Consider the following 24,277-nt stretch of genomic DNA (forward strand, 5'->3'; position numbering starts at 1 on the left):
GTTTCAACAGAGGAAACATGCACAGAAATGTTAAAGGCAGATTTTAATCAGTTTTGAACTTCACTATTTAAGGAATGGTCATTAGGGGCTAGGAGTGGGGAAAAGACTACTCACTACCTTGAGTTTGGTTTCAGAGAGCTCCTCCCCTAGTTGTTGATACAAGTCTCTCCACAGCTGCCAATTGTGCCCTGTTTTCCAGAGGAGCAGCCACTGCCTCCTGAGACAGAGATGAATGATGTCTGTCCAGATGTGGAAGCCTCCCTGCCAGTGCAGACCCAGATAGCCAAGGATGTGATGGAGAGGTGCATTCACTTGCTGTCTGATAAAGATCTGAAGACACGCCTGAAGGTCAGTGTGCCTTGTCTACTCTGTATTTATAGACTGCAGGATGTAAAGAGGGCTGGCCTTGTCGAGAATGACTGTTCTGATAAGAGAGCAGCCTCCCTTATCTTCAGGTCCATGTGTGGTGGCCAAGAGAAGGCCCTGGAGGGATTTATCTGTGAGATGATGGTATTATGTCTGTCCATGCCAGCTCAATTACCAGAAGAGAGCTGATCCCCTCTGAATCAAGAAGCAACAAAGTTGTATGAAGTTCAAAGAATCCATAGGAGAAAGTGAGAAGGGTAGAAAGTGATAGACTTCAGAAAACATTTATTTTTCTGAACTTTATTTTTAGTGCAAGATACAAGCTTTAGTTCTGCTAGTATTCTTAAGTTTTTAAAAGTGGTCATTCTTTCTTGCCTGCCAACAGTCAATTGCTTATCTCTGTTTTCCTTTTCCTTCTTATGAGAGAGTCCAATAGTTACTGTGTTCTCTCTCCCACCCACCCCCCACCCCCAGTCCCCATACTCAACTTCCTTCACAGAGAGGGTTTAAAATGAGCGTGCTTACAATAACTGTACCTTTTTCCCCCTTGCCGTTGTACCCATCATTCTGTCATCTCTCTCAGTCTCCCTTTGCCAGTGCACAGCAACTCCCTGTGCAACAGATAGAATGACAGAACTGACTAGATATGAATAAAAACATGTCTTTGGTGGCCATTGGCCACAACACTAAATTTATCTTAAATCTGGACTTTGGGCTGAAAAGTAGCACAATGTGCTCTCTCATGCACTGAAAAAAGAAGAATCTAAGGTCCCACTGCCACCGTGACCACTTTCTCACACCTCCACCTCACCCCAGCCTCTCATAATCATTAAGATTGAGTTTTGTTGTCCATCAGTCTCCATGTTCAGACCCTTCACTAATCATTAATTCATTCTCATCTTGTTTACTCAGGTTCTGGATGTGTTAGAACTGTGTGTGACTGTTCTTCAGTCCCATGAGAACCAGCTACTTCCCATGGTGCATCGGGCCTGGCTGCCACTTGTGCACCGACTTACTAATGATGACCCACTGGCTGTTCTCAGAGCCTTTAAGGTACGGCATTGACCTCCTCCCCCACACTAGCTTTGAGGCCTTATTGAGTGAGGGAAAGTTGGTTAAGCCTCTGGTATCTAGAGCAGCATGGTCTGCTGCACTAGTGTCAAAATCAAAACAAAACAAGGGCCACCAAACCATACATAAGGATCCCTGCGGGCTGCATGTTGACTTAGAAAACCACATATTAACATTGTCAGTGTTCTGTTGTATTTTTTTATTTTGTTGAACATTTCCCAATTACATTTCATCTGATTCAGACCATACTGAGGCATGTTGCGGGCCACATGCAGTCTGAGGACCTTGAGTTTGACATCTGGTCCAACGGAAAGATCATCATCCTGGAAGGGAAGAGGCCTTCTCTACCATTCACTCACTATGTGAATGAAGCAAATCACTTAACCTGCCGAGGCTTCTGTTTCCTCAGTTGTCAAGTTAGGATAATACTTTCTGACCTCACTGTCTCACAGGGTGATTGTTGGAACAAATGAGATATGTATGAAAGTACCTATAAAAGTTAAATATGTATAATATAATAAAAATGACAATTCTACCTAAACTAATTTACTTATTCAGTGCCATACCAATCAAACTACCAAAAAATTATTATATAAAGCTAGAAAAAATAATATATAGAGAAGTATAAGGTGATATTATTATTTCTTTTATGAACTTTCTGGATTTCTTTGCTCTTTGTTGAAGCAGGAGGAAGGAAGGCAATGGACATTTATTAAGTGCCTACTATCCTCCAGGCACTGTACTAAGGACTTTATAATTATTGTCTTCCTTGATCCTAAAAATAACCCTGAGAGGTTGGTACTGTTATTATCATTGTTTTATAGTTGAGGAAACTGAGGCAGACAGATGTTAAGTGACTTGCCCAGGATCACACAACTAGTAAGTGGCCAAGGTCATGTGTGAACTCCAGGCCCAGCACTCTATCTACTGCGCCAGCTCTGCCTAGCAGAAGCATTTTCACATTGTTTTTATGTGTCTGCAGCATCTACTTACTAAGCCAAAATATAAATGTAAATCTTTTTTTTTAATTACTATTATTCTGAAAGCCAGAACTTCAGAATGAAATATATACAGTATTGCTTAGTGGTTCTTATTCATAGATGATTTTTCCTTTATGAAAAGGAAATTTTTTTTCCATATTTTCTTAATTCCATAATTCCTTTCCATATTTTCAAGAGCGATTGGGAAAAGGAGGATAGGATAGAAAAGGGGATAGGCTAGGGAGTAGAGGTCTGGATCTATGATTTCACTAGTTTGGTGAACACCTCGAGGAGAAAACTCCTTCATCAGAGTAAGTTGGCACCTTCTCTTCAATAGTATTAGAGATCTGCTCAGAACACTGTGAGGTTACATGACTTACCCAGGGTCACAGAGCCAGTATGCATCCGTGGTGAGATGCTTCTTGGCTGCAAGGCCAATACTCTAACCATTACCCTGCACTGCCTCTCCGGAAAACAGAGAAACTTGTGACTTTGTGTTCCATATCTGATACTGCTCCATCCTCCTTCCCCCAAATGTGTTAATGACATTGATAGACCTGTGACATTTCATGCTTCCCTGTTAAGGTACTTCAAGTGTGTGCCTAGATCCATCCCAAGTAACCGTTCTGCGTCCTTATTATCAGTCAGGAGAGCTTAAAGAAAATTTATTATATCCTTTGTTTTCAATCTTTCACTAAAGCAATGCATGTGTGTATGTTCTGCTAGAGAGGTTAAAAGGAGGCATGCAAAGAAACTGCATGTTGTGAAGGGGAGAGTAATAATAATGATTTAAGCTCATGTTGGTGCAACATGCTGGGCTTCCTGCCCAGTAGTCCTGTGAGACAGGGAGTGCAGAAATTTTCCTCTCCATTTGATGGATGAAGGAACTGAGGCACAAAGGAAAAGTGATTTGCCCAAGGTCACAACTTGTTCACGTAAAGTAAGGCTCAAACCCAAGCGTTCTGAGTCCAAGTCCCCTTCTCTCTCTCTCTCTCTCTCTCTCTCTCTCTCTCTCTCTCTCTCTCTCTCTCTCCCTCTCTCCCTCTCTCCTCTCTTCTCTTCTGTCTGTTTCTCTTCCTCTCTCCCTCCCCCCTTTCTCCCTTCCTCCCTCTCTGTCTCCCTCCTCCCCCCCCATACCTGGAGTCCCTTTATTTGAAGAGAATGAACAGTAGATAGAGCATTAGAAAAGCTGACTGACCAGCTTTTGCTCTGCTCTTGATATAGCTAATTAATTTTGGGCAAATGACCCACCTCACTGTACCTCAGTGTTTTAATCCTTATTTCTAGAAGTAGAGAAATAGCTGTCCTGTCCCCCTCTCTTGCCAAGGGATATTATTGAGAACCAATAAATTTGAATTGCTTCAAGGTTTATTTTATTCTTTTTTTTTTTTCTTTTTTTTTTTGGTGAGGCAGTTGGGGTTAAGTGATTTGCCTAGGGTCACACAGCTAGTAAGTGTTATGTGTCTGAAGCCAGATTTGAATTCGGGTCCTCCTGACTCCAAGGCCGGAGCTCTATTCACTGCGCCACCTAGCTGCCCCTGGTATCTTTTATTCTTAATGGGGCAGTGAGTGGTATGTTGGAATGAGCTGTGGACCTGATATCAGGAGAGAATCTGGGTCCAATCCCAACTTTTCCTAATTACTACCTGGGGGACAATGTGAGGCAGTGCAGCAGAGTGGATAGAGAGCTGGCTTCAGAGTGCTGATCTGAGTTCAGGATTTGCCTCTGACACTTATTGGCAGTGTGACCCAAACCAAGTCACTTAACCTCTCAGTAACTCAAGCAGTTCTCTAAGACTGTAATTTGAAGAATGGTTTTTGATCTACAGTGGTAGAAGGATTTTCCTTATTGGAAATTCCCCATACCGATGGAGTCACAAATTCAGACCAAAGTTATTAGCCAAAAGAAATAAGTACTATGGAAATCAAGGAGTTAATCAACTAGCTCTTTGAATTATTCTCTCTGTAACATATATTTACAGATATAAACAGCCACACCCTGGGAGCAGAGCCCCCCAAACTCATAACTATTAGAAGTACAGAACATGAGCCAGAAGTTAACATTAATTCTATTTCATGAGGCAAAGAGATAGATCAAATTGAATTACTAAGTATCCTTTGGTTATCTTCTTAGGAAACATTTCTGAACAATGTCGAACATATACTTCAGTAAACGCTAAAGTTTGGACGGGACTTGGGGGTCTTTTTTTATAGGTGTTATGCACCTTGGGGAACAAATGTGGTGATTTCCTTCGGAATCGGTTTTGCAAAGACATCTTGCCGAAGCTGGCTGTCTCCTTGGCCACCCAGGCTCCTGTCAGTGCCAGGGCTGGACCTGTCTACTCCCATACACTCGCCTTCAAATTGCAGCTGGCTGTGTTGCAGGGTCTGGGTTCACTTTGCAAGAAACTGGACCTTGGTATGTACCTACCCAATTAACCAGTCCACTCATAAAACAAAATTGACACCACCTCAACCCTATCCTAGCACTCTCACTTACATCCCGCCCTGCTCTGCGTAGCTCATCTTATCTCTTTGCCATCTCCCTTCATTTGACTAACCTTCAGTTGCTTGCTTTGGCCTCATTTTGTAATTACTCTGGGGAAAGAGGAAGGAATAGAGGGCATCTTTTCTCACTGTTCCTATTGCATCAGACAGCACTTGGTTACTACTTGTCCTGAATGAATCCTGAAGGCCAATGCCTGCTTTGTTTTCTCTCGGCAGGTGGGGGTGACCTGAATAAAGTGGCAGATGCCTGCTTGATTTACCTGAGTGCTAAACAGCCCATGAAATTACAAGAGGCTGCCAGGAGGTAACACCACTCCAACATATGCCTACACATACATATCTTTCTGTTTGTGGTAAATTATTGATGTCTCAGTAATGACAAACAGGGTTAAAAATAATTTCTCCCTTCTCTCCCTTCTTGCGAAGTTACGGTATATTTGTTTAACTCTGCTATTTGTAGGGCTGAGGTTTTTATCTAGTGACATTTCTCTCTGTAAAGAACTTTTGCAAAGGAGTCAAGATATTAGAGCTGAAAGGGACATTGTAAACCATTTAGTCCAGCCTCTCCATTTTACAGTTGAGGAAACTGAGGCTGAGAGACTTACCTAAGGCAACTCAGTCAGGAAATGGTAAAGTCAGGGTTCAAATCCTGGTTTTCTGAGTCCAAGTCCAATACTAAGATACTCTGCCTACTCAGTCCAATAACAGTGACGGTTCTGAGAAGCCAGAAAAGAAAAGCAGTGATATAGTAGAAAAAATACTGTACTAGAAGTTAAAAGACCTGGATTCTATTGTCTTTGCCAGTAACTAGATGAGGCCTAGACAAGTCACTCCTGGGCTTCATTGGCCTTCTCTGTAAAATAAATCAACAAGCATTTGTTAAGCACCTACTGTGTGTCAGGCACTGTGCTAAGTGCTAGGGATACAGATACAAAGAAACAATCCCAACGGTCTGAGATTTTTTTTTAAATTTAGTTTTCAATATTCACTTTTATAAGATTTTGAGTTCCAAATTTTCCCCCCTGCCCCCTCCCCAATCTGATATAGGCTATACTTGTACAGTCAAATTAAACATATTTCCACATTAGTCATGTTGTAAAAGAAGAATCAGAACCAAAGGGAAAACCATGAAAAAGAGAAAATAGTATGCCTCGGTCTGCATTCAGACTCCATAGTTCTTTCTCTGTAGATAGCATTTTCCATCATGGGTCCTTTGGAATTGTCTTAGATCCTTGTATTGCTGAGAAGAACTAAGTCTACCAAAGTCAGTCATTACACAATGGGGCTGTTACTATGTGCAGTGTTCTTCTGGTTCTGCTCACTTCACTCAGCATCAGTTCATGTAAGTTTTTCCAGGTTTTTCTGAAATCTGCCTGCTCATTATTTATAGAACAATAGTATTCCATTATATTCATATACCACAACTTGTTCATCCATTCCCCAGTTGATGGGCATCCTTTCAATCTTCAATTCTTTGCCACCACGAAAAGAACTGCTATAAATATCTTTGTACATGTAGGTCCTTTTGCCTCTTTTATGATCTCTGTAGGATGCAGACCTAGTAGTGTTATTGCTAGCTCAAAGGGTATGCACAGTTTTATAGCTCTTTGGACATAGTTCCAAATTGCTCTCCAGAATGGTCAGATCAGTTCACAATTCCACTAACAATGCATCACTGTTCCAATTTTCTCACATCTTCTCCAACATTTATAATTTTCTTTTTTTGTCATAATGGCCAATCTGATAGATGTGATGTGGTACCTCAGAGTTGTTTTAATTTGCATTTCTCTAATCAGTAGTAATTTAGAGCATTTTTTCATATGACTATAGATAGCTTTAATTTCTTCATCTGAAAACTGCCTGTTCATATCCTTTGACCATTTATCAATTGGGGAATGATTTGTAGTCTTATAAATTTGACTCAATTCTCTATATATTTTAGAAATGAAACCTTTATCAGAGGCATTGGCTATAAAAATTGTTTCCCAGCTTTCTGCTTCCCTTCTAATCTTGGTTGCGTTGGTTTTGTGCAAAAAGAAAAACTTTTTAATTTAATGTAATCAGAATTATCCATTTCGCATTTCATAATATTCTCTATCTCTTGTTTGGTCATAAGTTCTTTCCTTTTCCGTAGATCTGACAGGTAAATTCTTCCTTGCTGAGAGCTCACATTCTAACAGAAGTGCTAAGCTAGATCAGTTCTGAAGTCCCTTCCAGTGTTTCCATTCACTGAACCAGAGAATCTCAGAATTGGGAGGGAGAGGCTTTGGAGGTTATCTACTTTAGATGCTGCCTAAACCATAAATTTGTCTGTGATTCCAATTTCCATGAATTTGAGTCATGCTCATTGGAGGTATTTTTCTATCCTGACTCTTGGCTTAGGAGGAAGAAATGCCTTGTTATTCTAGTATTCAGTTTTTTTCATAAGGTAAAAGTATGGTCAGAACAATTATCTGAACTCACAGCCTACCTGAAATGCCCACTTTTACAGGTTGGTTTGTTTGTTTGTTTATTTGTTTTCAAAGCCAGTGGCAGCCTTCTTCCCAGAGCTGCCTTCAGTTGTCAGGCTGCTAGGGTCTTGGGAAATCCAAGTCTGCCTGGCCTCTGCCTCAGTGGAGCATGTCTGACCCTGCATTTCCACATCAGCCTGACGCAAAGAGCACAGTTCAAAGTGCTGTGAAAAACAGTGAAGAAAGCTCTCTTAACTGCTGCTTCTTGGGCAGTATACGTAGTAGCAAAGGCAAGAGCCAGCCAGGTACCCAGAGGGACCAGGAGCCAGGTTCTGATTGGGGGGGTAATAGGGTACCAGCTGGAAGAAGTAGCTTTTGTAATTGATGTTTTCTACTTGGTGATTTTTCTCTCCTGTTTTCCCAGATTTTTTTCCCCCATCCCTTTTCCTGTCATATCCCCTAGGCCTCGAATCAATCTTGGCTTCCCAAGAATGGGAGCTCTCTAAAAAACTCACATTTCTTCAGACATCCTCCCTTGGTAGGGATCCCCCTAAGAATGAAAGGAAGCCTCCCATAGATAGAGACCCTGAAGCTAATTGTGCTCTAATTTGAAGCACAAATGAAGATCTTAATGAATGGCTCCTAGTATGGTATTTTGCCTACTTTTTACATGTAAGAGTCATTGCTTCACCCACCCCCAAAATTCTTCCCCACCAACCCCCAGCACACACATTTAGACCCATCAGATAAGTTGATTTTTACATTTTGTTATTTCATTTCCAATTTCCTTTTTTGACACTGGAAAGCAATTAAACTCTGACTTGAGTTTCCTACATTCTTGAGTTAGTATTCAAGGCATGTTGAAAACAAGAATGAAACAAGTGTAAAAATGTATTTCAACTGCTTGACTTAGGACTGGCAAGACCTTGCAGGGACTGAGCAGAGACCAGGGTCTGAGCCTTGATTCTGCTGCTTAGAGCTTCATGACCTTCCACAAGTGATTTAATCTCCCTGAACCTCAGTTTCCTCATTTGTAAAATGTAGATTACAATCCTGCCATGCCTCCCTCCTGAGAGAGCATTGTAAAAATGTCATCTGGTGGTATTGTTCTGGTCTTTGTTTCATCAGCAAGGATTCCATTTAGAGTTGAGTTAAATGAGCCTGCTTTTGAGATACTGGGAGGCAGTTGGGAGCGCAAGGTTGATTGATTTTCATTCAACTTTCTGATGATGTGAAGTAATTTTGAATTCAGAAAAATTGCATTGTTGTGCTCTTTCAGAAGCTGGGACCACCATGTTGATTTGGAAATTAATGAGTCACCTGACTTAGGAAAAGGGCCTGAGACAGTCAGGAACAGCCTTTGGCAAGGTGCTTGTTATGTCTTCACCTGTGTTGTGTAAATGGCAGATGAACAAAAATGACCAATCACGGCATATACCCTGCTGTTTAATATTGTCCTGGAATGTTAGGACACTCAGCATTCTAGATGCCATGTGCTCCCTAATTCTGTTAGATTTAAACTCAGCAAGCATTTAGTAAAACCTTGCACTGTGTTCAAGATACTGTTCTGGGTACTGGAGATGCAAAGATGACACCTTCCCTGCCTTTTAGGAGCTTACTTAGAGGCTCGTGGGGGAGCAGAGGTATAGGAGAAACCGGTACACATAGAGGAAAATGTGATAGGAGCAAAGAAAAGTCCATATGAAAGCCTGTGAATGAGGACATCTTAGTCAGGGCTGGTCAGAAAGGGCTTTGTGAAGAAAGTGACCCCTCAGTTGGGTCTTTAAGGAAGTAAAGGATTTCAACAGGCAGAAGTTAGGAAGCATGCTTTCCAGGAATGGAGGGTGTCTTTTGTGACTGCCTGGAATTGGGAGATAACACGATGTGAAGGAGAAAGCTAATCTCATTTGGTTTGAACATAGAGTGGGTAAAGGGGAGTAATAGGAAATAAGGCTGGAAAGGTAGAATCAGATTGTGGATGGGCTGAAGAATTTGCATTTTTTCCTCCGTACCAGGGGACTATAGCCCAGGGGGCCAGATATAGCTCCCTGGCTGCCTATTTCCATAGGCCTAGGGCCCTCAAGCTACGAATATATTTAAAATTTATAAATAAAGTGGCCTATAGTTTTCTGATCCCTGCTCTCAGCAGTAGAGAGTCACTAAAGTCAAGGGAAGTCTTCAAGGCCTAGCCAGACTGTAGTCACGTCCTCTGATGTTTTTCTTTTCTAGTGTTTTGCTTTTAGAACTCTAAAGAATGGCCAGGCCACTGTTTGCTTTTTTTTTTTTTAATTTGTTGTATTAAACATAACCTCCATGGCAATCTTTTACATCCAAGCTGTAAACTCAGGAAATGGAAATTGATCAGGGCTTAGTTGATACAAGTGAAACTGTAAATGATAAGAATGAGGCTGCCATTCCAGTTTAGTGCTGAATGTGCTGGGTGAGGATTAGATATAAATCTTGGTGCTGGGAGGAGGGGGTGGTTATCTGGTAATGGAAGAAGGAATGAATTATAATGCCTAGTTTCGCCACCAGGTGTCTCTGTTAACTGGAGAGAAAAGACGATTGAAGCTCATAAAAGTTTATCTAGCTAAATCATTTCAACTATAAGCAAATAAGAGAATGACTTGGAGGGGTGGGGAAGAAGGGCTTGGCATGCTATGGGTCCATAAATAAGCTGGGATCCCCAGGGTAAGCATTAGATTGAAAATAACAGGTCATAGCATCCAAACCCACTGCCAAAGATTATAGAGCCAAACTTATCTGATTTGAATCCCATGTGGCTTTCCAAGCCTTTGAGACATCTCCCAGCATTCAGTGTACCTCCACAGTTCTTTGCCTTTCTGGCAGACAAGCTTTTCCTACAGGGTACATGAGAGGTAGAGGGTGAGAAGAATTGGGCAGAAAAAAAGCAAGCCCTAAATTTCCTTTAATTCCAAACTGTACCTTTAGGTCAATATGCAAATGAGGACAGGGAAGCGAACTGGGTTAAAATAACACTTTTTAAAATGAGCTATTAGCATGCTTCAAAACTATAGCCCCCAACCTTTTCTCATTATGACCATAAATTAGATATCAGTGAAGCATTTCAACCCTAAAATGGGAAATAAAAGAAGTAGTATCTGTTTGTGCAAAAGAAATTCAAATGTAACAATGATTAGCACAAATACAGAAATAGCCCTTTAATCTGTAGTACTTGAGTGCCAGGTATCCCAGCCCCTTTGTTTTCTGCCCCCAAAAACAGTTCCTCGGAGGCAAGGAGGCAGCAAGCAAAGATGATGGGAGCAGCCCCTCCTGTGGGGCTGAGGAAGATGAGCCGCTGTGACTGAGGCTCAGGTGCCACCACCACTCTGTCAATTTAACTGTGGCTGCAGGAAAAGCTGGTCCTCCCTGGCCCACCAGGAAAGCCTTTCTGATTCCTGCCCTTTTCTGTGTTGTTCTGGGGCAGTCAGGTGCAAACCTTTTTCCCTTCTGCAGGCTCTTCACAACCCCAGTGTGAGTCACAATCTGAGGTGAAGAACCAGTGCTTTAAAAGATGTGTCCGAGGAACCCAGAGCAGGAGCTTAGAATGGCTGCAGATTATATCAATCCCAGATGAGCCCTCTCTTAGCCTCTTTAAAAAAGTCCTCCTTAACTTGTGGTCACATAGCGTAGGGATTTATTTGCTTATCTGTGATTCTTGTTGTGAGCTTCCTTTCATCTACTGTAATCTGAACAGTAGGTTTCAACCCCATAGCGCATCAGTGTCTCTTCCATTGATATTACCACTCTTCCTATTGTGTCAGGAGCCTGTACCTAGGTTCTGGGGTATGCTGACTTTTCTCCTGATCTTCTTTCGTCTAGCAGTAGGACATCAAAGTAATATCATAATCCATCAAACACCAGGCAGGTGCCTTCAGACACCTAAAGACCACACATCTAGCACAGCTGCCTCCCTTAAAGAGTGTTCATTTTATACCTGTAGTCACAACTTTTCCCTGTTATACATACACACAGAGTTCTGTTATGTCCAAAGACAGTAGGAGTCATGGAGGGAGTTAATCATTTAATTGAGCTTGAATAATTAAGCAGTTCACGCTTTCAATATGGAAACCAGCATGGCAGGGTTGGTCAGTTTTACTGTACTTGTAATTTGTACCCATTTTCTACCTGGGATTATAGCCCACATGGAAATGGGAACTTCCTTTCCTCTCCCCCAATTCTCCCACATTAGCCCCTTTGACATTTGATTAATAGTTGATAACTCCAAACCTAAAGGGTTAGTTTTCCTTTTATCCATCATTCACTCCACGTTACTCTTTTGCTTTTTTCAAGGCTAATTGTTCTGAAAATATAGTGAGATCGGAACTGTTCACTGTGGCAGATTTGGGCATGATCTCAGCATCAAAGATAAGAGACATCTGCTGTGTTGATGATGACTAAAAATAAAAAGTGGGTAACCAGGTTTCTAAAAACAATGGTGACAGGCTTCCCAGATCTGTTGCTACCAGTCCTTTCACTAGCATTCTCTGCTGTCATGTGATTGATGACCTGTCAGGATTGAATGTTTCATTAGCCAATTTGGTTTGTGTTGGGGAGAGGGGACCAGCAGGGGAGGGAAGGAGGAAGGAAGGAAGGAAGGGTGATGGTAGAGGTGGTGGTAGATTGAGCCTAGTGGCTCTGCTGACTGTACGAAGTGAGGTTCCAGTTATCCATCAAAAGCTCTGGCGTGCCACAGGGTAGCAATTTAATCACTTTTGCGGGGTCTGTGGTTTGTCTCTGTTGAAAACCTTGGAGGTTGAAATGAATTTGATGATCCCAGCTTAGTGTAGTACCCAGTATGCAATAGTGGAAGCTGTAGTCTTTGGAGCAGCAGAAGAAGGGAAATAGATTTTTCTCATCTCATATATTTTTTAAACAAGTAAGCATAGATACAAAAGTAATTGGTAGTATATTTGAAGGATGAATCTTTGCTTCATCTCATCATCCTCTGTTTTCACCATTTTTAGAAACCAAGAAAAAAATGTCCTCATGCAGGGGAAGATAGCTCAATTGAATAGTGAGTGAGGACAGGCTTTAAATACTGGTTAACCAATGAAGCGTAGCTTATTAAAGTAAATTACCGAGTATAGAAACTGAGTATATAGCACACCACTGCTTGCTGCGTAGGACACACTGACACCTCAAGCATCCATTTGTTTGGAAGGAAACACATTGCCTCATTTGTACCTTCTGTGCATGCAGAGGAATGGTAAAAGAGCTGAGCAAAGAAAAGGAGGATTGTGAGGTGGTTCCTTTGGAATGTGAGTGACAAGGAGGCTAAAATAACTTTCATGTCTGTGCCTGGTTTACATAAAATAAAGCCCTCTGGGCAACTCTTGGGATTGTTTAGGTTAAATACAGCAGCTTGTGCCTTTACCCTGTGGCCACTGGGGTGAGTGAAAGTGGGTGGGTAGCTTTATTGGACTTAGATCTGTAAGGTTCCTTCCAGCACTGCAAATTCTGCCAATCTATGAAATTTACTCTGTGACCTTGGACCCTTCCTCTCTCTGGGCCTTAGTTTCCTCTATAAAATGAGGAGGTTGGACTGCTGACTAGATGATCTCAAAGATCCCTTCCAGCTGTCACAGTCTTACGATTTTAATACCATAATGACATACATTTAGCTGTTGGTGTCACCTAGACAACTCAGAAGAGCATTTTACGATTCCAGAAAGAGACAGGGTGTGTTGAATCTCTGAAGCAAATAACTAATATAAAGAGAGAGTAGCCTGTCACCCCAAAAGACTAGAAGCCAAGCATTTCAGTGACTGTTGATATAGCTTTGCCAAGCCACAATTGCCTGACATTTTTCTAGAGCCCTCTTTGAGCAGATGTTGTCTAGACAGAGGACTTGAAACTCATGGGAATTTTTCTCTTACTCATTCATGAGGCAATTAGCTTCTCATTGGGTTTGCCTCACCAAGACACGAGGAGCCCAGGTACCCACAGATAAAAGAAACACCCTTCTTTGTTCACTTCAAAAGCATGGGAAGGAGACCTGGTCTTTTGGGGAGCATCAGGGTTGATTATAAAGGAATCAGTTGCTCCAGTTGCTTTGACCATGGGAGTTTATTGGGCTCTTACTGATGCCCTTCAATTGCCAGGCCAGGCTGAAGGGTGCTGAAATGGCCGCCTGCGTGAAGTGAAATTCAATAAAACCGCATTTTAAGTGAAAAATCAGTATAAACACCAGGATTCTTTGCCATGGAAACAGAGGTTGCTTAGAAACTGCCTAACAGCGAGTTCTAAATTTTTTAAAGTCAAGTTATCATTTAAGCTACATGGCCCTACAGGTTATTGAGAGATAATCACTCGCCTCAGGACATGACGCAGCACAAGACACAGCTGAGTGCTTCCTGATACTCCAGGGACCAGATCATCTTGATAACTGTGTTCCCTCAAGCCACCGATTTGGGCTTGGGGGGGGAGGAGGAAAAATTTTGTTTAGGAGTTAAATAGTATATATATATTTCTGAAAATGTTTCTTTTTGTGCTAGAAAAAAAGGTGGGACTGGCCATTTGGAATGTTCAACAAACCGTTTCTGCTCTGTTTCTAAAGATGTATTTGGAACATTTTCCAGGCTGTTAACCTGATTACTTCAAAGCAGGTTTTTCTTCTTTGTCTTCTGGCTTACAGTTATGTAGAATGGTCTTCTCTTTACCCAGAATACACCAACAGACATTTGGTAATGAAGCAGGCCTCAGCAGAGCATTATGGCATCTCATCACCGGGAATCAGCTCTTCCTGGTTAAAGTTGGAGAGGGTGAGGAGGAGCAATAAGACTATGAGAGAACAACCCAAATAGACAGGGAGCCAGCTGTCCCTGCCCTACCCCTGATCTTGCCCCATCTGGGGCTCTTCATTCACTTACTTTTGTACCTCCTTTATTCAGGCTTTTCTACCTGTACCTCGGAGGAGTAAGTGGCTGTTTATTGGCCCGCTCTAGCTTTTTGATACTACCATCAGGCCACCTACCCTTTGTGGGGACAACCTCTTTCTTTTCCTTAATGTACTTGAGACAAAGGCTCAGAGAGTACAGCAGATAGGGAGAGGAATAAAGGGGGGGAGGTTTCTGGCCAAAGAGATCAAATAAAACATAGCTCTATGAAAAGGAGAACTTTAGCTTTGGAAGCTGGTCTCCTTTTTCCCTAGGGACATTCTTTCACAAAAACTGACTCCTTTGGTTTGGAGCCAGTGATAACCAACTATAATATGGCTCCTGTAGGTACCGTATTATTCTGCATATAGACTGTACACCAAAAAGTGACATCACTTTTAAAGCAAAAGGTATTTGTAGCTGGACACTGAAAAATTAATTATGAGCTGAACTCTGAATTTATACAACCTAGCTTTTGGTGGGGGAAAATGTAGCCCATATCCTTAACATTACAGTCAGTGCAGAGAGTATACAAGTTGTTCCTTGTACAATAGCTATTAAAGCTGAAGGCTGCCCTAAGACTTTTGGGACCACCTCTATATGTTTTTACATAGACATTGTTTTACAATCAGGGATTCCAGGTTGTCACAGTGAACAAGGTCCATCCCATCTCTTTTGCCTTTCAGGCTTGTGGAGATAGAGGGAGGTATAAAATGTTCTTTGTCCTCCCTTTACCTCCATGTACCTGAAAAGCAAAAGAGATGACATGCGATGGAGTCCATACGTATGTGTGTACATGTATATGTATGTATGTATGTATGTGTGTGTATGTATGGGCTCCATGACTTGTGTGTGTGTGTATACACACACACAGATATATAGCTTCTATTTCCATGCAGGTACATTTATACACACACATACATACATACATACATACATACATACATACATACATACATACATACATATATATGCATATATATGTATATATGTGTGTATATATACACACACACACATATACACACACACACATACATGTATGTACATATGTGTGTATGTGCTTATTACTAATAGATAAAATTATGTATCCATTGATCATACATTGGTACTCTAGTCAAGTCAACACAGTGGAAATTGCAAGTAAAACCAAAGACAAATATTTGCCTCCTTCTGTGGAGTTAAAAGTTTTTGTGGAAGACTGTTACCAATGTTGGGTGGTGGTAATAATCATTCTTTACTTCTTTGTTTTTCTTTTTTTTTTTTTTTAAAGCAAAAAAAAAGACAGTTTTATATTTGACAGAGGCATTGTAGCCTATGGATAGGGAACTGGCCTTGAAGTTGGGGAGACCTAGGATCCAGTCCTGCTTCTGACACATACATTGCTTTTTGTGACAGTGGGCGAGTCAGGTAGTCTCTTGGTGTTCTAGGCAGCTCCCTGAGACTCCCAAGTTACAGAGATGGTGCCATCCTGCATTGGTAGAAGGAGTTTCCTTGTGTGGGTGATCCCTAAACCAGTGAAATCATGGGCCAGATCCCTATCCCTTTACTTGCATTATCGCATGATACAATACAACAGACTTTGATTGTAAGTTCCTGCTGTGTGTAAAGCACTGTACTCCTGGCCGCCTTCTGAAGCAGACAGGACAGGGGTTATTACTTCTGAAAGAGGAGAGGAGGAACTCTGGTGCAGCCAAGGCCACCCGGCCAGTGACCAGAGTGAAATTAGAATCTTTCCTTGTCTGGAAAACCTTCATACTGCCACTCATTGTGAAAGACTATATATTAAAAAGTCATTTTATCTAGCACTTGGCGATTGTCTTGCCCTTGTTCCACAGGCCACAGTTAGCTTTACTGACCCTTTTATTCTGCCTGTGTTCACCTTCAACTTGAGGTGCAGGGAGTTTTACAGGGCAGCACGTGTGGATGTGTGTCTACCTTTGCTTTTCCATTCCGCTATCCACCAGCCATTTCGAAAGCAGCTACAGGATACAGAATACTATTCAAGATGCTGAGGGAGAACAAAGGCTAAATAAGACACATCCCTTGTCTTTGGGGAGCTTGAAGGCTCAGAGGAGAATATAACCCTCAGACGGATAATCAAAGGTAAACGCACCAGTGAGGTGGAGATCAAAGCCATGCGTGAGGTCAGAGAGGAAGATTGTTACCATCCTAGTTGGGGAACATCACCCCACCAAGCGTGGTAGAAGGGACTCAAGAAACAATGAGGAACTAGAAATGGGAAACCTGAACTAGCAGTTCCACCTTCACAAGATACCTACTTGTCTCTTCCTCTCTGCTCACAGGGCTACCACCCTAATTCAGTCCCTACTCATTTCTCCCTCGTACGGTTGTAACAGCCTCCTAGTCATCCTCCTGACTTCTAGACTCCTTCCTATCTAATCCATCCTCCACGGCTGTGGGCACAGTGCACAAGTCCAAACATGCTATTCTCCTCCTCAAGTGCCTTCAGTGGCTCCCTGTATTACCTGTGTGCTAGAATTACAAACTCCTCAATGTGGTATTTAAAGGCCTTCACAGTCTGACTCTGACTTAATTTTTCAAGCTTATTGCTCATTACTCCCCTTTACACATGCTGTGCTTCAGATAAACCAGCCTCCTTGTTTTTCTTTGAGCTCAAAGTGTCATCTCCCACCTTACTTAAACCTCTTGGAATCCCAAGTTGCCCATTTTAGTCACCTATTGACAGATGAGCTATTCAGAATGAGATACGTTTTGAGACATGGCCAGAACGGGAATTTGTTTTGCTTGACTATGTATAGTTGTTACAAGGGTTTTGTTTGGGTTTTTGATGGGGGAGGGGAAGAAGAAAAAAGATTTTTCTTAATCTAAAAAATAGGATGAAAGAGCAGGTTATTTGGGGGGGTTGTTTTCGGGTTTTGGGTTTTTGTTATTTTGAGGGGGATCCCCAGCTTCAAGACTCAGTTCAGTACTCCTTTTGGAAAGCTTTTCTTGGTCCCTGTGGAGGGGGAGGCAGTGCTCTCTCCCTCCTTACACCATCATCTGTCTATGTACATACTTTATCCCCCGTCCTCAAAGGCAGGGACTATTTTTTGTTTTGTCTTTGTATCCCTAGCACCTTGTTTTGCACATAGTCGAAGCTTAATAAATGCTTGTTGGATTGGATTAGATTTGATCAGCTTCATGCAGGAAAAAGCTTTGACTAAACTGGGACCAGGACCAGTTTGGCTTTCATCCGGTGCAAGCACAAGTCGCTGTTGGCCAAATAAAAATGTTCATTGCAGCTGGGAGTACTCTGTGCTCCAGCCTGAGAAATTGTGCCGCTTCTTTAAGGAAACAGAATCAGATGAAACCATTTGCATTCTCAGAGTCTTTGGCACTAGGGAAAACAGTCAAGCGCATCACGTGTAAATAGAAATCTGTTTCCCATTTTGGGTGCGTGTTTCCTCATTTCCCTTGCCACTCTAATTATCAAAGATATTTTTGTTTTTAAACAAAAATTGTCTCCCACGCGGGCTGCCTTCTTTCTGCGATGAAGTGGAAACGATGAATTAGAATATCCTAATCACTTCTCCAGCAACCACTGCCAAGGTTATAAACATGGGATTATCCCAAGCAAAGAAAGCTTAAATCGTTTAAGCACAAAACAGGCCAAGACATCCTCAAAGCAGCCTCATCTCTTTCCATTGCTTCATTGGCATATGTATGTTACAGAATGACCAAGCTGGATGAGGTCTTAAAGTGAAGAGCATCAGAACTGGGGAGGACCTTGGAATCGAGATTGTCAGAGCTGGAGGGGACATAGAACACAAAATGCCAGAGCTGAGAATGACCTTAGAATACAGACTGAGTTGGAAAGGACATTAGAGACCAAGTCTTAACACCCCTTCCCCTTTTGCTCCCCATTTTACAGAGAAAGAGACTGACAGTGAGGAAAGTGAAGTAATTTGCTCCAAACCATGTAGTATGTCTTCATAGAACTAACATCAGAACCCCACCCTCCTGGTGCCCAAGTGCTTTTTACGCTGCCTTCATATTGGGAAAAGATCACCCACTGGCTTCATTCAGTAGACATTTCATTGCTCCTTGCTGCTGACATTTCAGAGTCTCTAGTCTGACTTTCAAGGCCATTCCTGATCCAGCCCCACCCCACCTTCTTCATCCCCTTCTTGCAGTCCTTTCCATGTGGCCTGTGTTTTACCCAGACTGGATCAGTTGTCATCATCTGTACCATTTTGTCTTTGCTTAGTTTTTCTGTTCTTAGAATGCCCCCCTCTTCCCTCATTGCCCATTGGTGCCTGCTGAAATTGTTCTTGGTCTTTAATGTTCATTAGAAAGAAGTACGAACAATGGTGTGAGCCCCCCAGAAGCTCCCTCTTTGTGGAAGAAAATGGTGAACGTACTTGATACATTAAAAAATGTTGCAAGACACTATGGCTTGGTACAGACTATAAATGTTGTAGCATTCAGAGAAGGGAGGCAGCATATGTGAGGTGGGTTTAGTCAGGGAAGGCTTCATAGAACAGATGGTTCTTAAACTGGGCTTTGAAGAAAATGCAGGATTTAAAGAAGGTGGAGGAAAGGCTGGCCTTGAGGATTAACTTTTTAGGCAGTTGCCCACATGATATGATCTGAAGTCTTCTGAGAAGGCTTTCTCCCTTCTGTTCCCCAAATATCTCCCATCTGATGTGGAAACAACGCGAGATATATAATTAGAAGGCCTGTGTTAGCACCCTGAGTCTGCTACTTCACTAGCAAGTAATTTGGGCAAGTCATTTCTCTTTCTGGCCCTCAATTTCTCCTCTGTAAATTTTTAAAAACAAGATTTGAGTCATCTCAGAATAATGGAGTAAAGGGAGTTGTTCAGTCATGTTTTAGTCGTGTCCAACTCTTCGTGACCCCATTTGGGGTTTTCTTGGCAAAGATACTGGAGTGTTTTGCCTCTTCGCCCTCTCATTTTACAGGTGAAGAACTGAGGCAAATGACTTGCCTAGGGTCACACAGTTAGTGTCTGAGGCCAGATTTGAACTGAGGAAGATGAGTCTTCCTGACCCCAAGCCCGGTACTCACCCACTACATCTACTAAAAAAGCATCTAGTATACCTACTGGTTACCTCAGAAAAGTGCAAGGCCTCACCTGAGGTTACACAGTTAATGGCAAAGCCAGGATTCAAATCTCAGGTTTCTGAGTCTTTTCACTTGTGGTCCCTGTTTTAAGAAAGCCTAGGATGTGACCATCTGAAGTGACAAAACAGTTAAATTCAGAGAGAGGTTATTTGCATTGCAAAAGGATCCACTGCAGGGTTTCTTTAAATAGCAAGCTCTGCCATTTAAAAAAAAATTTTTTTTTTAAACAATGCACAGAACTTTTCAGGAATAGATCTTTTGTGTAGAGCAAGGCATACCTATATTAGAATAGCATATCAAACCCCATTATAACATGGCATGGTATTATAGTTAATAGCCCCTTGCCTGATATAAAATTTGATCTAATATTCAATCCAGCAAGAATGCACTAGCTCCAGGGAGATATAATTAGTCTTTGTCCCCAAGAAGCATAGAACCTAGTAGGGGAGGCCACAAACCCAGATAACTATAATAAACTATTAGATACCTGCCCCAGAGTGGTACAAAACAGACTGCTATCAATCAATCAGTGTTATATGGCTCCAGAGGGACATTGTTTACTCATCTTAGAGATCAGGGAAGACTTTATGGAGGAAGTGGCATTTTTCTTTTTGGATAAGGAGCAATGAGATAAAAGCCTCCATTGTGTATATTCTTCCTGGATATCCCATAGGTGAGACTTCCACTTAATACCTAGTTTATCTAAATGAAAATGCTGTTAATGTTCATCCATGATAAGGAAACCTTTAGCTAGAAGATTGCTTGTCTCTTTCCTAACAAGTTGATTAAACAGGCAGGGTTGAGCCCTCCAGGCCTTGGGGGCTGAGAGGGTATGGAAAAGGAGTAGAGAACAGTGAACAACCTGAGAGGGAGAGAAAGTGAGCAGGAGCCCTGGAGAACAGGAGAGTAAAAAGATAGTCTGAAAATGAGTGGCTAAGAGAGGTTTGCAAGAGATGGGCTGGTGATCACTATTAAATCTGGGGCTTACAGGCCCAGGAGAATGAAGCACTTGGGTCAGGCCAATCCTGGAGATCCAAACAAAAGGGACTTGCTTCCCTAACAGCTAGGGGAGCTAAGACTAGTGGTGAGGGGTGGGGTGGAGAAACAAAGCATAGTTAAGGAGAAGGCAGAGTTCTTGGGAGGTCCAGCAAAGTGGGCCTAGGACAGGGGTGGGGAACCCACGGCCTCGAGGCCACAGGTTCCCCGCCCCTGGAGGAAATTCAGGACTGAGCCTAGTTGACTGAACAAAGAGTCACATCTCTAAGAATCCTTGATCTATCAGATCTTAGTCATCCATGCCTTCTCTTGTGCAGTTCTTGTCCATGTCTTTGGAGAAGACCTCCATAAAGGACCTACCCACTACACTGGAGACTTTCTCTGATCCTTTTAATATTTCGTAGATATTAAAGCAGCATTTAAGCTGTCATTTGGTAAGCTGTCATTTGGTTATTCCTCATTCATAATACATGACTGCCCCACCTCCTTTGCCTGTTGGACATTTCTTTGATGATCGCTTTTATGCCCTTTCTCATACACACATCAACACTGGTAACTTATTTACATTTGCCATATATCTTTCCATTACCCTTTGGGTGACCTGCAAGTTTGTTTTTTCTGAGATCATGTAGCCCTATAGTTCCACTTGCAAAAGACTGGTGTTGAAAGAAGGGCTTTTGCAGCAGGGAGCAACTTAGGATCATTAAAAAGACTATACAGTTTCCCAAATGCAATCTGGTTCACTCTCTGTCTCTTATTCGGTTCTGGGCCCAGCTTATTGACCATCTGCTGTGCCTGTCCAAAATGTGTGTACAAGTGTGCTGGTTTAGTGGGCTACACATACAACTGTATGTTGTAATCTGGCACATTGACAAATAATGTAAGTCAGAAAATTCTTAGCTGCATAGAGGTGACAAACAGAAAAGTTCACAAAGGAAGGGATAATTTCTTGTCGGGGAAATTGAGGAAGGCCTTGTGGAGGAGAAGGCAGTTGAGCCAAGTGTTGAAAGATTTTGACCTAGAGCTGGTGGGAAGAATTTGTTCCAAGCTTGGGGGATGGTAGGTGCTATTCACAAAGGTATATGAGTGCAAGATGTGATCAGTAAATATCAAGTCATCCATTTTAGCTAGATGTAGAAGCAAGCAGCATGAAATAAGGGAGAGAGGAGAGAGGAAACAAGGGCATTGACCCAGAGTCTGAAGCCCAGGAAGGAACCCCAAGACACAATGTAGTTCAGAAATGTCAGTGACAGAAGCAGGCATTTGTCTTATCAAAGTGACCTTGGTGTCTTGTCCCATGCCAGACTGAGGAGATCCTCGGCTGCCATGTCTCCAACCAGCTGACTGCATTGCAACAATAGTCCCAATAATCCCATGCAAGAAGCCCTTTATGACCTTGAGAAGGATTTTGGGGATGCCGTGGGTCTGGTGTTCTAAAGAAGTGGTTCTTCAGCCAGGAAGGGGCCACCTTGTACATTCTAGACAAATAGACACCTGAGAAGAAAGATTTACTAAATGGACTTCAGTGAGCTGAAAGAGTTAATGCCATTTCAGCCTTCTCTCTGATAGAATCAGATGTATTGTGTTACACTACATTATTTTTAATCTTTTATTGTCGCTGACTGGGCCTATTCTTAAGGGTTCCCTGTTCAGCTGCCTTTTCTTTGCCTATAATAAAGTGTGTGCCTTGTCATTTTTCTTCTTCTTGAAATCTGCTTTACACCCTAGGACTAGACCAATTATTTGCCAGGAGCTTGTTTGATGTCAATATTGTTCTGCTTAGACTAATGACTTTTTTTCCTCTTTGCCAATAGACATGAAACTGTTTAGCTGAATCTCCATTGGGCTTAGGAACCATCTTAATGGCCCTGCTTAATGAACTTCAGTGTATTTGTTATGCTGTCAGAAGCAATTTGACATTGTTATCAGAGTCCTTTTGAGTAGCCCAGTAAATACTCTCTTGGGCAAAAATCAAACGTCCCTTCCTCCCTTTCCCCTTCATTCTTCCCTCCCGCTCACTTCATTGTGTCTCTCTCCACAGCGTGTTCCTCCACTTGATGAAGGTAGATCCGGACACGACATGGTTCATTCTGAATGAACTTCACTGCCCTCTTCTGTACGAGCCCCCACACCCCAGCCTCCACCCAGTGAGCCTGAGTGGGATGGCCAAGCCACGGACAGAGTACACTGACAATGTGCTCCTCTTGCTAGCTGAGCTGCAGGGTTGAGGGTCTCCTTTGGGAGGCCAAGCATCCCTGCTCCGCAGGATGACACATTTGTGCCAGCTGCTGACTGACTTTCCCTAGGGCCCCTAGGGGCGTGAAGGGATACCTGTTCTTCTGAAGCTAGCAGGCATTAGAGCCATCTCTTCTGCCCCTGAACCGTTGGGCCCTGAGACTGGCAGCCCAGAGGCAGCCTTCAGAGAGAACATGAAGGGGGAGATGAGACAGGCCATCGATTTATAAATTGATCGATCACACAACTGCTTAGAAATTGGATTGAAGCAAAATAGCTGACTTGTTATTTATATTTTACACCTTGTGTTTTCAAATGACATTGTCAGGCAACTCTTAACAATTTAACTCTTTGATATACCTTAGTCATTGAGCTGAGCCACATTCCAAGAGCACATTGCAGGCCAGGCTGCCCCACTTCAAATGTTGGTTTGTTTTTTTAAATATCTGACAAGGACAAAATGACCTGCTTTCTCCCGTCTGCGTTTTTGTGTTCTTGAATGCTTTGTTCAAGTATTAAATCCATGAAAATGACAGAGTATACTGACTTTCCATTACATATATGTGAAAAGCATTATCCCTTCTTTCCACCTAAATAATGACATCGAATCTGTTGGTTTTGTTTTTCAGCACTTTAGATATATAATAAAGATGTTGTAATCATTCACACTTTGAAGCCTGCTTTTTAACCAAGTAACTTTAAAAAAAACACAGTAGGAAGACATTTAGGTAGTTTCAGGAGTGCTAGAAATAATGTTTTTTCACCTTGTTAAGTGGGTTAAAGAAGACAACATGGTCTGCCACCATGGAAGGTGGTACAGAGGAAAAAATAATCCCCTAACAGTGAAGAACATAGAAAAGTTAGGAGTGTTTGGTATTGGAATGTTTTAAAATATTTTATTGCTGCCTCTTAAAAAAAAAAAACAACCACCCACCACCACATTCATTTCCCAACATACCACCAGCAGCAACAGTCATAGCCCTGTGTTCTAGCCCCCTTCTGACCCAGCATTCCAGGCTCCTGCCCTAAGATTGGCAAGCATTCAAGTCTGGAGCCAGACGCACCACATATTGCCCAGCCATCTTCATGTCTTGTCAGTACACGTGCCCCCTTCTTCTCACTGCTCCTATTTCTGACCCTGGCTCAGAAGACAGTAATCAAGTTAGTACTACTATACATTCCCTCTCTGGCCAGTACTCCCCTGATAGTTGTCTTCCCATGTTATAATGTAAACTTCAGGGCAAAGACTGTTTTCATTGCCTGTATTTGCATCTCCAGTGCTTAATACACTGTTTGGCACAAGCAAGTGCTTAATAAATGTTTTTTCATTCATTGAGCCCTCCCTTAAAACAAAGAAAAGTTGTTAAGTAAAACTGACAAAGCAGCCATGTCTGACAGCATATGTAACGTCCTGCCCCCGTAGTCCTCCACCTCTCCTGAGAAAAGGGAGGTCTCCTTCATCTGTTCTCTAAATTAGCATCCACCATTGCAATTAAAATGAGTTCAGCTGCCTTGTGTTTTATTTACATTATTGTCCTTGTGTATCTTTCTTCTTGTCCTGCTTTCCTCTACCATGCGGCTTCTTCTTGTGCTGTTACGCTGATTTGATGTGTGGGATGTGGGAGGATGATGCAGGTTGTGTTGGCAGTGCTTCTCAGATGCACTC

General features: G+C 42.2%; 1 protein-coding gene across 4 annotated transcripts in view; it reads left to right on the top strand.

The window, feature by feature from the left end:
- TTI1 (TELO2 interacting protein 1) overlaps window positions 1-23,560 on the top strand; it is a 42,945-nt gene extending 19,385 nt beyond the window's left edge. For 2 of the 4 annotated variants that reach the window (XM_027867314.1, XM_027867313.1), the window contains exons 4-8: window positions 200-348; window positions 1,279-1,419; window positions 4,632-4,836; window positions 5,142-5,229; window positions 22,418-23,560. In XM_027867314.1, coding sequence (XP_027723115.1) covers window positions 200-348; window positions 1,279-1,419; window positions 4,632-4,836; window positions 5,142-5,229; window positions 22,418-22,604 — 770 coding nt within the window. In that variant the 3' untranslated portion in view covers window positions 22,605-23,560. The remainder of the gene's footprint in view (window positions 1-199; window positions 349-1,278; window positions 1,420-4,631; window positions 4,837-5,141; window positions 5,230-22,417) is intronic. The other 2 variants (XM_027867315.1, XM_027867316.1) reach the window with 1 other exon arrangement.
- The last annotated feature ends 717 nt before the right edge of the window (window positions 23,561-24,277 follow it).

The sequence above is a fragment of the Vombatus ursinus genome, unplaced genomic scaffold (assembly GCF_900497805.2).
Source record: "Vombatus ursinus unplaced genomic scaffold, bare-nosed wombat genome assembly UNPS02014785.1, whole genome shotgun sequence".
NCBI classification, from domain to species: domain Eukaryota; kingdom Metazoa; phylum Chordata; class Mammalia; order Diprotodontia; family Vombatidae; genus Vombatus; species Vombatus ursinus.